Below are 13,235 nucleotides of genomic sequence, written 5' to 3' on the forward strand. Positions count from 1 at the left end.
CCAAAACATTGGTTTTCAAATTGGTTGGTTAAATGTGTTTTCGCAGCATTTAAGGTAACACAGTACTCAAATATACATTTTTTTTATTTTTTTTATTATTTAGTTTTGTAGAACAGACTTTTCTGAACACGTAGATAATAAAAATTAAGGAAGAAAAAAATATTTTTTCAAATTTTCAACTACTTTTATAAACTATTGCAGCCTAATTTAGCATGTCCAAGGTCCTGACGCAGAGGGTACGCCGTCAAATATTAAATTTTTTTTAACATTTTTTATTATTTAGTTTTGTAGAACACACTTTCCTGAACACGTACATACCAAATATTATGGAAGAAAAAATTATTTTAAGCTTTTATACACTCTTACTTTAGCATGCCCAAGGGTCCTACTACTACCCGTGACAGGGGGTACTTATGTCGTTTTCCGAAAGTCAAGTGGTTTTTAGTCAGGTACACTTTTCTTCCTCAATTATAATCCAATTTCAATACAAATTGGTGTGTGTTCCTCATATGATAAGGAACAATAATACGAATCAGTTTCCATGACATCCAAAAACCTTTGAAATAAAAAATATTTTATGTTAAAAAATTACAAAATATTTTATAAAATTTTTAAAATCATACTAACAATTTAATTTTGCTCAAAAACTTTTTTTGTTTCATATTATTGTTGGTAATAATGTATTAAACTTAGTAGAAAAATTTCAAGTTGATAGGTTAATATTTGTAAAAGTTATGTGTACCTAAAAAATGTCATTTTAACATGGGCGGGATAGGGAGTACTGTGTCACCTTAAAGGACTATGGGGAAAAGGAGTTCTCAATCAATTTGTAAAATTAGTATGTAGAGTGTTGTGTTTAAGACATCTATCTCACTGTAAGTGAAGTTATAATGAGTCATAGTGAACAACCAACAACAGATAATTAAAATCAAGAAGGTGAATATGCATTTAGATTAGACTCTCAAAGTAATTTATCATCGAAAAGACATTTCCGTTCGCAATTTCTCTAAGTCATTGATGAGAGATTATCGAGAGGTGAACAACAGAAACAAATCACTGAGCCAATTAGATGTTATATGAAAGTTTTACGTAGGAGGACGCTGTGTGTGTGTGTGTGCGCTGGTGGGCATGTGTGTGTGTGTGTGTGCGTGTGTGCGTGTACAGACGAGGTCGAGAGCCACTTTCCTCTGCTCTGACCGGTGTTAATCAGGTTAATGAATCATCTTATCTTCCATCTTCCTCTCCTCTTCGACAATACCCGAGTCATCTGCACGATACAGTGAAATCGAAACGAAAGTCGAATTTAAGATTGTTAATAGCCCCAGTTTTTGTAGGACAGTTTGCTGATTTTCATCGTTCGCCGATTAACTGATGCGACGTAAAGACGTAGTTGTGGATTTAGTCCACCGTCTATATGGGTCACGCTACAGACTCGTCGGTTTTTTGTAAGGATGAGGCTGTATTATTTTCCCCATGACTGAGCTGAATTAGTACAATTACTTGAGGTTTATGTCTAGCATTACAGTTCATATTTTAATTTTATTCTGATCTTGAACTACAGAAAATCATTTACTGATCAAGGTGGCTCAGTGGTAGTATCACTGGTTCTAGTCGAGCTATTTTCGCTGGCTTGTCCATGAAACCTACGTCCTAGCAGTATTTCACTATCTTCGCATCAAAGCACATATCAATCGTCTAAGGTGAACTCATTGAAACACCAGTGAAACTCAATTTAATTGTATATTGTAGGAAAAATAAATGTATAAGGAACCATATAACGATCCTGTATATACAGTAGCTACGTAGTTTACAATGGTACATGCCTAACTAGCAGAATGGCATTTTGTAAACAATTGACAACTGGCTGCCCAGATTAAGCAAATACCATAGGCCTATTTATGGTGGCTTATGATGATTTTCCGAAGCTTCTAGGACCTGCAAAGCATCCAACGTAGTCCAGGAGCCACTGTGAGATTAGTATCTAACCCTAACCGATGGAGATTTGTTCAGCGATATGTTCATGATGTACAGTATCAGTATTCTGTATACGATTGTTGCAGCTCACCGTGAGTTACTCTGGAGTCAGCTGGTATAACCAAGACAGACAATACAAGAACAAGAGGGTCAGTTGGCGGCAGAGCCACTTACGTGACAGCTGACGACTACGCTGCAGTATTTGGACCAGCGGCAGCGGCGTTCATTACCAGCCCAGCCCAAAACACGTCCTTCCGCGGCCCACTTCTACCGCGGCCGAGAAATGGACAATAATTACATCAAAAGTGAATTAGGTTGTTCAGTTTACTAGCATTCCACAATAAGTGTGTCTGGGATCCCATTTTGTACGAGGAAGTGTAAAATGGTATGTTAGTAGAAAGATGAAGGATTTTTTTCGCTAAATAAAGTAAATATTTAAATGGTGAAGAAATAAACATTCGGTGTTTTTTTAAAAATATTATATTTTTATTGGGATCTAGAATTCCAATTAGGTTGATTTAGTTTGAAAGTATTAAAACTTAACAAAGTAATCATTTCTTGTAATAATTCCAAATTTCTGGACGCTTAAGTGTGTTTAAGAAATTAAATACACATTGACAATGAATGTTTTGAAAACCACAGGAAGCATGCCGAATTTCAAAATTTTGTACACAATAATTATAACTACAGTATTACAATTTTCGGGTTGTCCAGGTTTATCCTCCTCCCTGCAGTTCGTGTGATGTGGTTGCCCGATTAGTCAGTCAGTTGAATATCAGAATTACGGTCGTTCCTGTCCCTGTGGTACCCGAGGCCAGGGTACCCGTGTAACGGTGGATGGTACCCGTAATGTGACAACATAGCAGCACCCCAGTCTGGCAGATGCTTCCAGTGCTTGGCTACAGGGGACAGAAAACTCCCTTCACTGAAACAAATAAAATTTAGCTTACCTATGGTTTAGCTCACCAAATCAATTGCTGATGATCTATTTTAGAGAAACACGCTCCATGATTTGTTATTACACCATTCAACCATTCTTATGTGGATTAGTCTGAATTTAGTCCGCCATTTTGCATGACGTTGAAAAAAATTCAATTATAGCAACATATTCGCTGATACCCTTGTGTTATGTCTCACCTGCCACTAGGACTGGAGAGGTGAGAAACAGAGGCATGGTATACACTATCATAATTGTAAACTGACGTTTTCTCACCTGATATAGTGGTAGACCACGGCGATACCCCCAAGTAGCAATGCTGCTTTACTGGCAGCCAAACTGTAGCCAGCCACTAGGGCTGGAGAGGTGAGAAACAGAGGGATGGTAGACACTATCATAATTGTAAACTGACGTTATCAAACCTGATATAGTGGTAGACCACGGCGATACCCCCAAGTAGCAATGCTGCTTTACTGGTAGCCAAACTGTAGCCAGCCACTAGGGCTAGAGAGGTGAGAAACAGAGGGATGGTAGACACTATCATAATTGTAAACTGACGTTATCAAACCTGATATAGTGGTAGACCACGGCGATACCCCCAAGTAGCAATGCTGCTTTACTTGTAGCCAAACTGTAGCCAGCCACTAGGGCTTAGGCCTTGTTTGAAAAGATGCAATAAATAAACTATAAGACGAAAAGAGAGGTGAGAAACAGAGGGATGGTAGACACTATCATAATTGTAAACTGACGTTTTCTCACCTGATATAGTGGTAGACCACGGCGATACCCCCAAGTAGCAATGCTGCTTTACTGGTAGCCAAACTGTAGCCAGCCACTAGGGCTAGAGAGGTGAGAAACAGAGGGATGGTAGACACTATCATAATTGTAAACTGACGTTATCAAACCTGATATAGTGGTAGACCGAGGCGATACCCCCAAGTAGCAATGCTGCTTTACTGGTAGCCAAACTGTAGCCAGCCACTAGGGCAAGAGAGGTGAGAAACAGAGGGATGGTGGACACTATCATAATTGTAAACTGACGTTTTCTCACCTGATATAGTGGTAGACCACGGCTATACCCCCAAGTAGCAATGCTGCTTTACTGGTAGCCAAACTGTAGCCAGCCACTAGGGCTAGAGAGGTGAGAAACAGAGGGATGGTAGACACTATCATAATTGTAAACTGACGTTATCAAACCTGATGGCGTAGACCCCAAGTAACAATGCTGCTTTGCTGGCAGCCAAACTGTAGCCAGCCACTAGGGCTAGTTAGGTGAGAAACAGAGGGATGGTAGACACTATCATAATTGTAAACTGACGTTATCAAACCTGATATAGTGGTAGACCACGGCGATACCCCCAAGTAGCAATGCTGCTTTACTGGTAGCCAAACTGTAGCCAGCCACTAGGGCTAGTTAGGTGAGAAACAGAGGGATGGTAGACACTATCATAATTGTAAACTGACGTTATCAAACCTGATATAGTGGTAGACCACGGCGATACCCCCAAGTAGCAATGCTGCTTTACTGGTAGCCAAACTGTAGCCAGCCACTAGGGCTAGAGAGGTGAGAAACAGAGGGATGGTAGACACTATCATAATTGTAAACTGACGTTATCAAACCTGATATAGTGGTAGACCACGGCGATACCCCCAAGTAGCAATGCTGCTTTACTTGTAGCCAAACTGTAGCCAGCCACTAGGGCAAGAGAGGTGAGAAACAGAGGGATGGTAGACACTATCATAATTGTAAACTGACGTTTTCTCACCTGATATAGTGGTAGACCACGGCGATACCCCCAAGTAGCAATGCTGCTTTACTGGTAGCCAAACTGTAGCCAGCCACTAGGGCTAGAGAGGTGAGAAACAGAGGGATGGTAGACACTATCATAATTGTAAACTGACGTTTTCTCACCTGATATAGTGGTAGACCACGGCGATACCCCCAAGTAGCAATGCTGCTTTACTGGTAGCCAAACTGTATCCAGCCACTAGGGCTGGAGAGGTGAGAAACAGAGGGATGGTAGACACTATCATAATTGTAAACTGACGTTTTCTCACCTGATATAGTGGTAGACCACGGCGATACCCCCAAGTAGCAATGCTGCTTTACTGGTAGCCAAACTGTAGCCAGCCACTAGGGCTAGAGAGGTGAGAAACAGAGGGATGGTAGACACTATCATAATTGTAAACTGACGTTTTCTCACCTGATATAGTGGTAGACCACGGCGATACCCCCAAGTAGCAATGCTGCTTTACTTGTAGCCAAACTGTAGCCAGCCACTAGGGCTAGAGAGGTGAGAAACAGAGGGATGGTAGACACTATCATAATTGTAAACTGACGTTTTCTCACCTGATATAGTGGTAGACCACGGCGATACCCCCAAGTAGCAATGCTGCTTTACTGGTAGCCAAACTGTAGCCAGCCACTAGGGCAAGAGAGGTGAGAAACAGAGGGATGGTGGACACTATCATAATTGTAAACTGACGTTTTCTCACCTGATATAGTGGTAGACCACGGCGATACCCCCAAGTAGCAATGCTGCTTTACTTGTAGCCAAACTGTAGCCAGCCACTAGGGCTAGAGAGGTGAGAAACAGAGGGATGGTAGACACTATCATAATTGTAAACTGACGTTTTCTCACCTGATATAGTGGTAGACCACGGCGATACCCCCAAGTAGCAATGCTGCTTTACTGGTAGCCAAACTGTAGCCAGCCACTAGGGCTAGAGAGGTGAGAAACAGAGGGATGGTAGACACTATCTTGGCTGCCACCCCAATGAGGATAGGATACAGCATGTCTTTGGAGTCCGCTACAAAAGCATGAAGAAGATTTTTGATTTACTGAAGTCACAATGAACTTTGAAATAATTATTTTTATAGGGTAGTACTTTTGTAATGCAGTCTATTCTTTTTGTCATGAGAATAGTGACGAATTTCAACTACAAAATTGAAACTAACTTGTTCTAATTGGAATGCGTAAAAGTAGCATAGGCCTATCACTGGCTCTGAATGATCGTGTGTGAATAAAATTACGTAATGTATAAAAAAACTTGCACGTTAGTTGTCTATATGTTAGTGAGATTTGTACAAAGTTTAGCTCTTTCTTAATTATGAACAATATCCCGTTATAACTTTAACGTTCTACGGTTAAAACTTGTCTATAATTTGCAAGTCGTAATATAAACCACACAAATTGCATACATTAAAAATACTATAACATAAAAATTATACTAAAAAGTGTAACTAATTTCAAATGTTTTTGTAAATTTTTACGATTATTTTAGAACAACGACAAACATTTTCCCAAAACTCCCTCCTTCTAAAAACTCCCATTTGTTTAGAATCATATTTTTCTAAATGGAAAATTAAAGTAGATGTAGCATTAATCAAAGTGCAACAACTAGTGTTGCATTAGGAAATAAGCAGAGTGCTCTGCAATAAAATTGCTAACAGTAGGACGTTTCCATGCGGATTAAAGACAGCTCCATCTTTGTGATCGGGAGATGATCCGCGTCATTGAATTGGCAGACTAGTTTGTATTAGTAATTTCCTAAATACTCATAATGTTATCTGGAAAGAATCTTTTGTTGTATTAAATTATGGATCATCGGTTTGTCAACTGTGTATTGCACTCGTCGTTGAATGTGTTTCCTGAAAATTAAATAATGCAGGTTTTAGCTTAAACCCGTTTCCCTGAAGATTTGTCTTTAAAAAATCTAAGCTATTAACAGTGTCTAACATAAGCTTGCAGGCCAGTACTGTAGAATTGTCCGTCTCACCTCTAGGAGCGCCATGTCTCTCGTCCACGTCACCACCGAAGTCAACTTTGATAACGTCTCTAATCACCTTCAGCTCGTCAGTATCCTCCTGTATCTCGTTTGTATAGTCCAGCTGTGAGATTACATGTCCACTAACCACACAAGCTATACACAGCACAACTGTCCACACCACCATCGTTCTACACAACACTACATCTACACACTACGTCTTCGTCACCTCGTGCTGTGTTGATATAGGGAACACACGCGCAAGCAGATCATCACCTGATAAGCGCTACTGTGACAATCCAAACAATTATGTCGCGCTTATTGTTGCAATTGCTCAGAAAAGCGTAAGAGAATCTTTGTTACAGACGCTCTCAACTCGAAAAATTAGCAGGCAATTAATTCTTTAAGATCAGATTAGAGATGTGGATTTCGAATGAGAGCATAAAATTAAGATTATAAGAGAGTGAAATGTGTTTGTTTTTACTAAGGCGTCGTTCTTTCCAGCGTTAGAGAATGTTTTTTAATATTGCAAAATAAACAAGATCTGACTATTGCATCATAACGTAAATATGATATTGATAAGCATCATGAGCGTTTTGACTAGTATGGCCGGCTTTTAGACAAATGGCCGGCTGATCTAGAATCATAGACCTGTGACACGTCAAAGCAACGATCTGGCAATCTTTGTATTTTAGGGTGGACTGAATATCAACTCCTCATAATCTCATAATGGAGGTTCGGGCTTATACACCGTCAATTTCCTATTGCTTTTAGATATGCTTCCACCGAAATGCAAAATGATGGGTTTGTCAGTTAGAACGTCCTCCTCAGTAAACGCCTTACTATAATTTTGATTGACACGATGAAAAATGTCATAGCCTTTTAGTATTGTAGCCAAAGAAACGTAACTCAACATGTATTTCTCAGACTTAACATTTTGCGAACCATTGCACATGTCGTTTAGCGTCCGCGAGAATTCAACTCAAGGAAGATACTTTTCTAACTGGAACGTGTCTTAAGTGTGATGAGGTTCCAGTTAATGAAGTCCTAGTTAATAAAGAGCTCTACAAAACGTCTGAAAACACTCACAAAACATGTTCCGCTTGGTGAATCCTTGTGAACCAGGGTGGGCCATAGCGCACGGTCCAGTGGAACCAAGACACACGGGATATAAGAGGATGGACCTTGAAGTCTTGTCAGCTGTCAACCATCTAGTGTTCAGTGTAGTGCGGGGAGAACTCTACTTGTTGGGATTTACATCGTATTCAAGGCATGTATATACTTTTCGTAACGTGGTTATTTGGTATTATATAAATTGACGGATGCTGGAACACTATTATTTTAAAAGGACTCTTAACGGTTATGATATGGATGTTTAGTTTTTGTGTTTGCACAACGATAGGTCCTCTAAAAGTTTTATTTTGTTGCAATATAACCAGGTCTTATTTGCCCGTTTTAAACTGTATAAATGATTTACTTCGAGCAGTGTCAACGAACGTTTTGTCGATATATATTTATTATTTATAAGCTACTAGCAGAGTACCAGTCCTTCGTACAAGGTTGGCGCATATATGTGTTTGCAATGTTACACATCTACCATTGATTTTATAGATTTTATAAAACTTAAATTCAATATGAATGAATGAATGAATGAATAAAGTGCTTTATTTTAACATAAACATTCCTCTTATAACACAAGCATACACTCAATTAAACAATGGTCTACGACCGTCTGTTTGGTTGGCACACCTGGAAAACACATTTATGAAAATTAAGTTGAAACAAAATACACTTACTAACATACATAAATTTACATACAATTTTACATCCATTTTCAACAAAACTAAAAAAAAAAATACCTTTTTCATAATATTGTTTACATAACTTTTATTATTTTATTTTTTTAAATTATTAGAATTTTATAAGGTTTACGCATAATGAAAACTATGAAAATTACTATGAATATTTAAGAAGACAGGCTGACAAGCTGTTTGACATAATTATTGTTTTGATTTAATTTATAAATTAGAAAGATAATAAAACAATTTTGAATTTGAAAAAAATAATCATTTTATTTATTCGTAATTAAATTCTCTAATTAACTCCCACCTCCTTCTCCACGCCTCCCTCATAAAGTTTGCTAATTTACGCCAATCCCTACCATTTATGTATTCTATGTGTTCTTCCCAATGCATGCTTCGTTTTCCAAACCAATACTCCCTGATATCACCTAAAATTGGGCAAATAGAAACAAAATGAAAAACTGTTTCAAATTCACGCAAATTGCACAAACTACAGAAATGATTTTTATTCGTTATCCATGGTTTGTGATTCAAATCAACCAGCTCTGCTCGGGCCTTAATGACCCATGAGATAAGACTTATATTGATGTTATCAGTGAGAAAACTCCTGGGCCCTAGGTCAAGGTCAACGGCAAGCAGTTGTTGGTGATGTTGCGATGTACGCGCTCTGCCAACCATATCAATTCTCCAGCTATCTCTTTCCGCCTCAATTATCTTCACTAATCCCTCAAAAACATCTGCTGACTCGAAATTAATGTCCAAACCGTGTTTTCGCCCTAGACATTTCCACTCTTTGGCCCAAAAAATACCTTTTCCAATTACAGATTTAGCAATAATTTTTGGTAGGCGTGATTCTGGCATATTAAAAACCTTAAAAATGTATGTTGCGTTAATTTGTAGATTAAAGAAATACAACTTTTCAAAACATGTTTCTAAGTAAACAATATAGTTGGGAGTGTTATGTGGCAATCTAAACATCCTTTTAATAAACGTTTTCTGAGCATTTTCTAACTGAGAAATTTCTGAAAACCCCCAAACTTGTGCGCCGTAACACAAAATAGCTCTGAGAATAGATTCGAAGCATAATATTTTAATCTGCATCGGGACTTTGTTGTTGTCTACTAGCCTTTGCCATACTGAATTAATTGCATAATTAGTTAGCCTCCTCTTCTCTATGAAATGTTTTTCCCATGACAATGTCGTTGTAAATAACATTCCCAAATATTTATAACTATCTACCACTTCAACCTGTTTGCCCTTATACCACCATCTATCATGTCCTGATAATCTACCACCTTTCCTGAAAACCATTATTTTGGATTTGGATATATTTACTGTAAGGTTCCAAATTGCACTGTAACACTCCAAGTTTTTAATCATCATTTGTAATGCTGTTGCTGTGGGGGCCAACAATACGATGTCGTCTGCATACATCAAAACATTTACTCTCTTTCCACCGAAATTACAGCCACCTTCCAGCACCTCTGGCAAATCATTTACGAATAAGCTGAACAGGAGAGGACTTCCTATACATCCTTGTCTTAAACCTGTCTTTGTCTCAAACTCATCTGAAATGCCGCCCTTACACCAAACCGCTGCAGATGTGTTACAATAATAACTCCTCAAAACATCTAAAACGTGCGTTGATACGCCGATTGATGAAAGTTTTAACATAAGCGATCGTCTATCAATAGTGTCAAACGCACTTGAAAAATCCACAAAAAATGCATACAATTTGCCACCTTTCTCCGCTAAACGTAGTTTGATCATCGATGCCAAATTAAAAATATTATCTATAGTGGAATAGTTTTGTCTGAAACCCGCCTGGAACTCCGATAAGATGTGGTTTTCATTGACCCAATTTGTAAGTCTATTATTTAGCATTCCTATAAATATTTTACCAATACAATTTATAAAAGACAATCCTCTATAATTTTGAACTGAATTAATATCACCCTTTTTAAACAATGGAAAAACTATCGATTTCTTAAAGCTTTCAGGCATGACCTTATTCCGAAAAATGTCATTATAAATACTAAGTAGCTTAGTCAAAAATAGGTCTGGGGCATTCTTATAAAACTCATATGGGACTCTATCTAGGCCCGGTGCTTTATTATTTTTCAAGCTGGACAAAACAACTTTTAATTCTAGGAAATCAAAGTCTTTATCAAGATAATCATCGGCAATAAAAGGTTCTGCAAACGAGATAGTACTCTCCACCAGAGGATTTAGTAAAGTTTGAAAGTGTGTAACCCATTCTTCAGGTTTTATATTTCCTACTCGGTTTATGTTGTTTTTACACTTAAACGAGTTTATTGCTCGCCAACACGTTTTGGAATCTTTAGACACAGTAAGAGTTGAGATTAAAGAATAGTTGTATTCGTTCTTCTTTCCTGTACATAGCTGTTTATATTTCCTCTGCTCCTCAACATACTTAGCCTTTATTTCAGTTGAATTGGTTTGTCTAAAAAGCTGTAACAGTTTAAACACTCTCTTTCTGGCGTTTAAACAGTGATAGTCAAACCAAGGTTGTTTACCAACAAAAGGTGTATTACTCTTTGAACCTAGCTTATAATGTGCAGAATTAGTTATAACATTTAATACATCATTAACAGTTTGCGGCGAAAAAGATTTCATACTTTCCTCAACTTTGCTAGTATAGTTCAGACAATCAAAATTCGTCCATTTCAGCTTTGGCAACAATGGTATAATTTTCCCCTCCCCTGCACCCCCTCCCACAGGCCCAGGAGTCTCTACATTTAAACTTACTTCTATTGGCATATGATCTGATCCGGGAAAACCAACAACTTTGAAGTCGTGAATCGAATGTAAACAATTAAAAGTGACCGCTGCTATATCTATGACTGAGTTACCCCTATGTCCAACAAAAGTAAATTCACCCTCTTTGTCCCCTATGGACCTTCCGTTTAAAACTACTAATCCTAAATTGTCACACAAATCTAATATTTTACGTCCATTTGAATTTAAAATGTTGTCTTTTGAATGTCTAATGTCCCCAATCCTATTATTCGAAATGCTAATTATATTTTCAGAAAAACTCTGTTCTATTCCAATACGCCCATTTAAATCCCCTATAAGGACTATATTCTGGAAACAGCTATTATCAAAGAAACTTTGAAGCCTATTATAATCTATTTGCCAACAATTGAAATTTAGTTAAACAGGCACTATAAACAATTGCTCGCAGCCAACAACAATATTGTCGAGCCTAACCACATTAAAATATTCAAAGTTTACAAAAGTTACATCGCTTATAAAATGAGAGTTACGATTTAATGCGTAAACTAGACCACCTGAATATCTACCAACATTAGCAGTTCTCACTGCGAAAGTAAAAGTTAAATCAAAGTTACTTAACCTATTTACAATAATATCTTGATCATTTTCCGCGACAAATGTCTCTAAAAATATAATTAAATCAAACTCCTTTATGAACTCTAAAAATAATAAATCATTTACCTTATTTTTTAATCCACAAACGTTATAAGATAAAACCTTGAATTGAGTAAGCCCGGTCGTCGTTGGGTTGTGGTTTGGAGTTGGTCCCTCTGTAGATGGATTGGCGTCACCTCCTCACTCATTGTCCTGGTTGGAAACGCGAGGCGACTGCGTAGGTGTTGAAACTGACACGTTCTGCGACGTAAATTCAATAGTGTGTAGCTTAGTTTTTTTTTTCAAAAGTATCTTCATAATAGTTAATTAAGTGATGACAACTTATTAGGGCACTTGGTATGATGCTTGGTAGCTGCGTTGATGCAGATATGAAAATAATTTAACTATATTTTTTTACTAAAAAATTACTCGTACAGTCACCATGTTGTTTTCTCACAAAACCATGTTTTATTTCATAACGGATTTTTGTAGTTAGTTGAAATTTGATGCATATATTATGAATAACGTAGATAGCTATTAAAAAAAACTAATGAATTTTTCATCAAAACCAGTTTCAAAATGGCGGCCACTTGAACAAATTTCACTGAAATGCCATCAAAACAACGTAGCTAACTAAACTGCTGTAGTAATGGTGTTTTAAAAACATTTTTAAGATACTGTGTTCCGGTTCATCAATATTTGCGCTCATTGAGTAAACAAAACAACAATTAAACAGCGGTGACGTTACCCTATGACCACATGATGTTGTTGATGATATTGTTTGATACTCAGTATCTTAAAATGTAGTTATCTCACTAATGAACATTTTTTCTTCTTAATTTAGTATTGTTAGAAATGTAGGGAAATTGCCTAAACATAACCACAGTAGTGTTGTTTGATTACGTTTTTTTTCCTAAATGCTATTTTGGTTTAAAATCTTTGAATGGCCACCATTGAAAGTAAAATGGTTATTTTCTTTTCAAAATATGCAACAAGTTTCAATTCACTACAATAAACCGTACCTGGTTCTTGCACAGCGATACGGAACATACAGAAGCTTCAAAAGTATAAATATCGTTTTAGGGATTTTTTAGCTTATTATAGACGTATTTGATTTGACCACCAAGTTAAAGCAAGAAGAAAAAGTTTAGTACTTTAGTTAAGTACGAATACATCATTACTGTTTAGATATGTCACTGACTCTACTACTTCCGTGCTTGCTTCTGGCATCTACAGTGGCGTGTAAGAAGATGCTCAAGACTACCGCCTCCACCGACTCCACCACCCCCGCCACCTCCACCGCCTCCAACACAACCCTCGAGGACCAGGAGCTCGACCTCCCCCCGCCATCGCTGCTCCGC

General features: G+C 37.7%; 1 protein-coding gene across 1 annotated transcript; it reads right to left on the bottom strand.

Moving 5' to 3' along the window:
• Positions 1-3,381: 3,381 nt before the first annotated feature.
• On the bottom strand, positions 3,382-6,866 carry LOC128994677 (uncharacterized). The gene is made up of 3 exons (XM_054419389.1): positions 6,692-6,866; positions 5,554-5,722; positions 3,382-3,448 (listed from the first exon to the last, which is right to left on the bottom strand). Exons 1-3 carry the CDS (start codon positions 6,864-6,866, stop codon positions 3,382-3,384), a joined length of 411 nt encoding a protein of 136 aa, XP_054275364.1.
• Positions 6,867-13,235: the final 6,369 nt, after the last annotated feature.

Source organism: Macrosteles quadrilineatus, unplaced genomic scaffold, assembly GCF_028750875.1.
Source record: "Macrosteles quadrilineatus isolate MER2022 unplaced genomic scaffold, UCM_ALF_1.0 Scaffold_1__1_contigs__length_201487025, whole genome shotgun sequence".
Lineage (NCBI taxonomy): Eukaryota > Metazoa > Arthropoda > Insecta > Hemiptera > Cicadellidae > Macrosteles > Macrosteles quadrilineatus.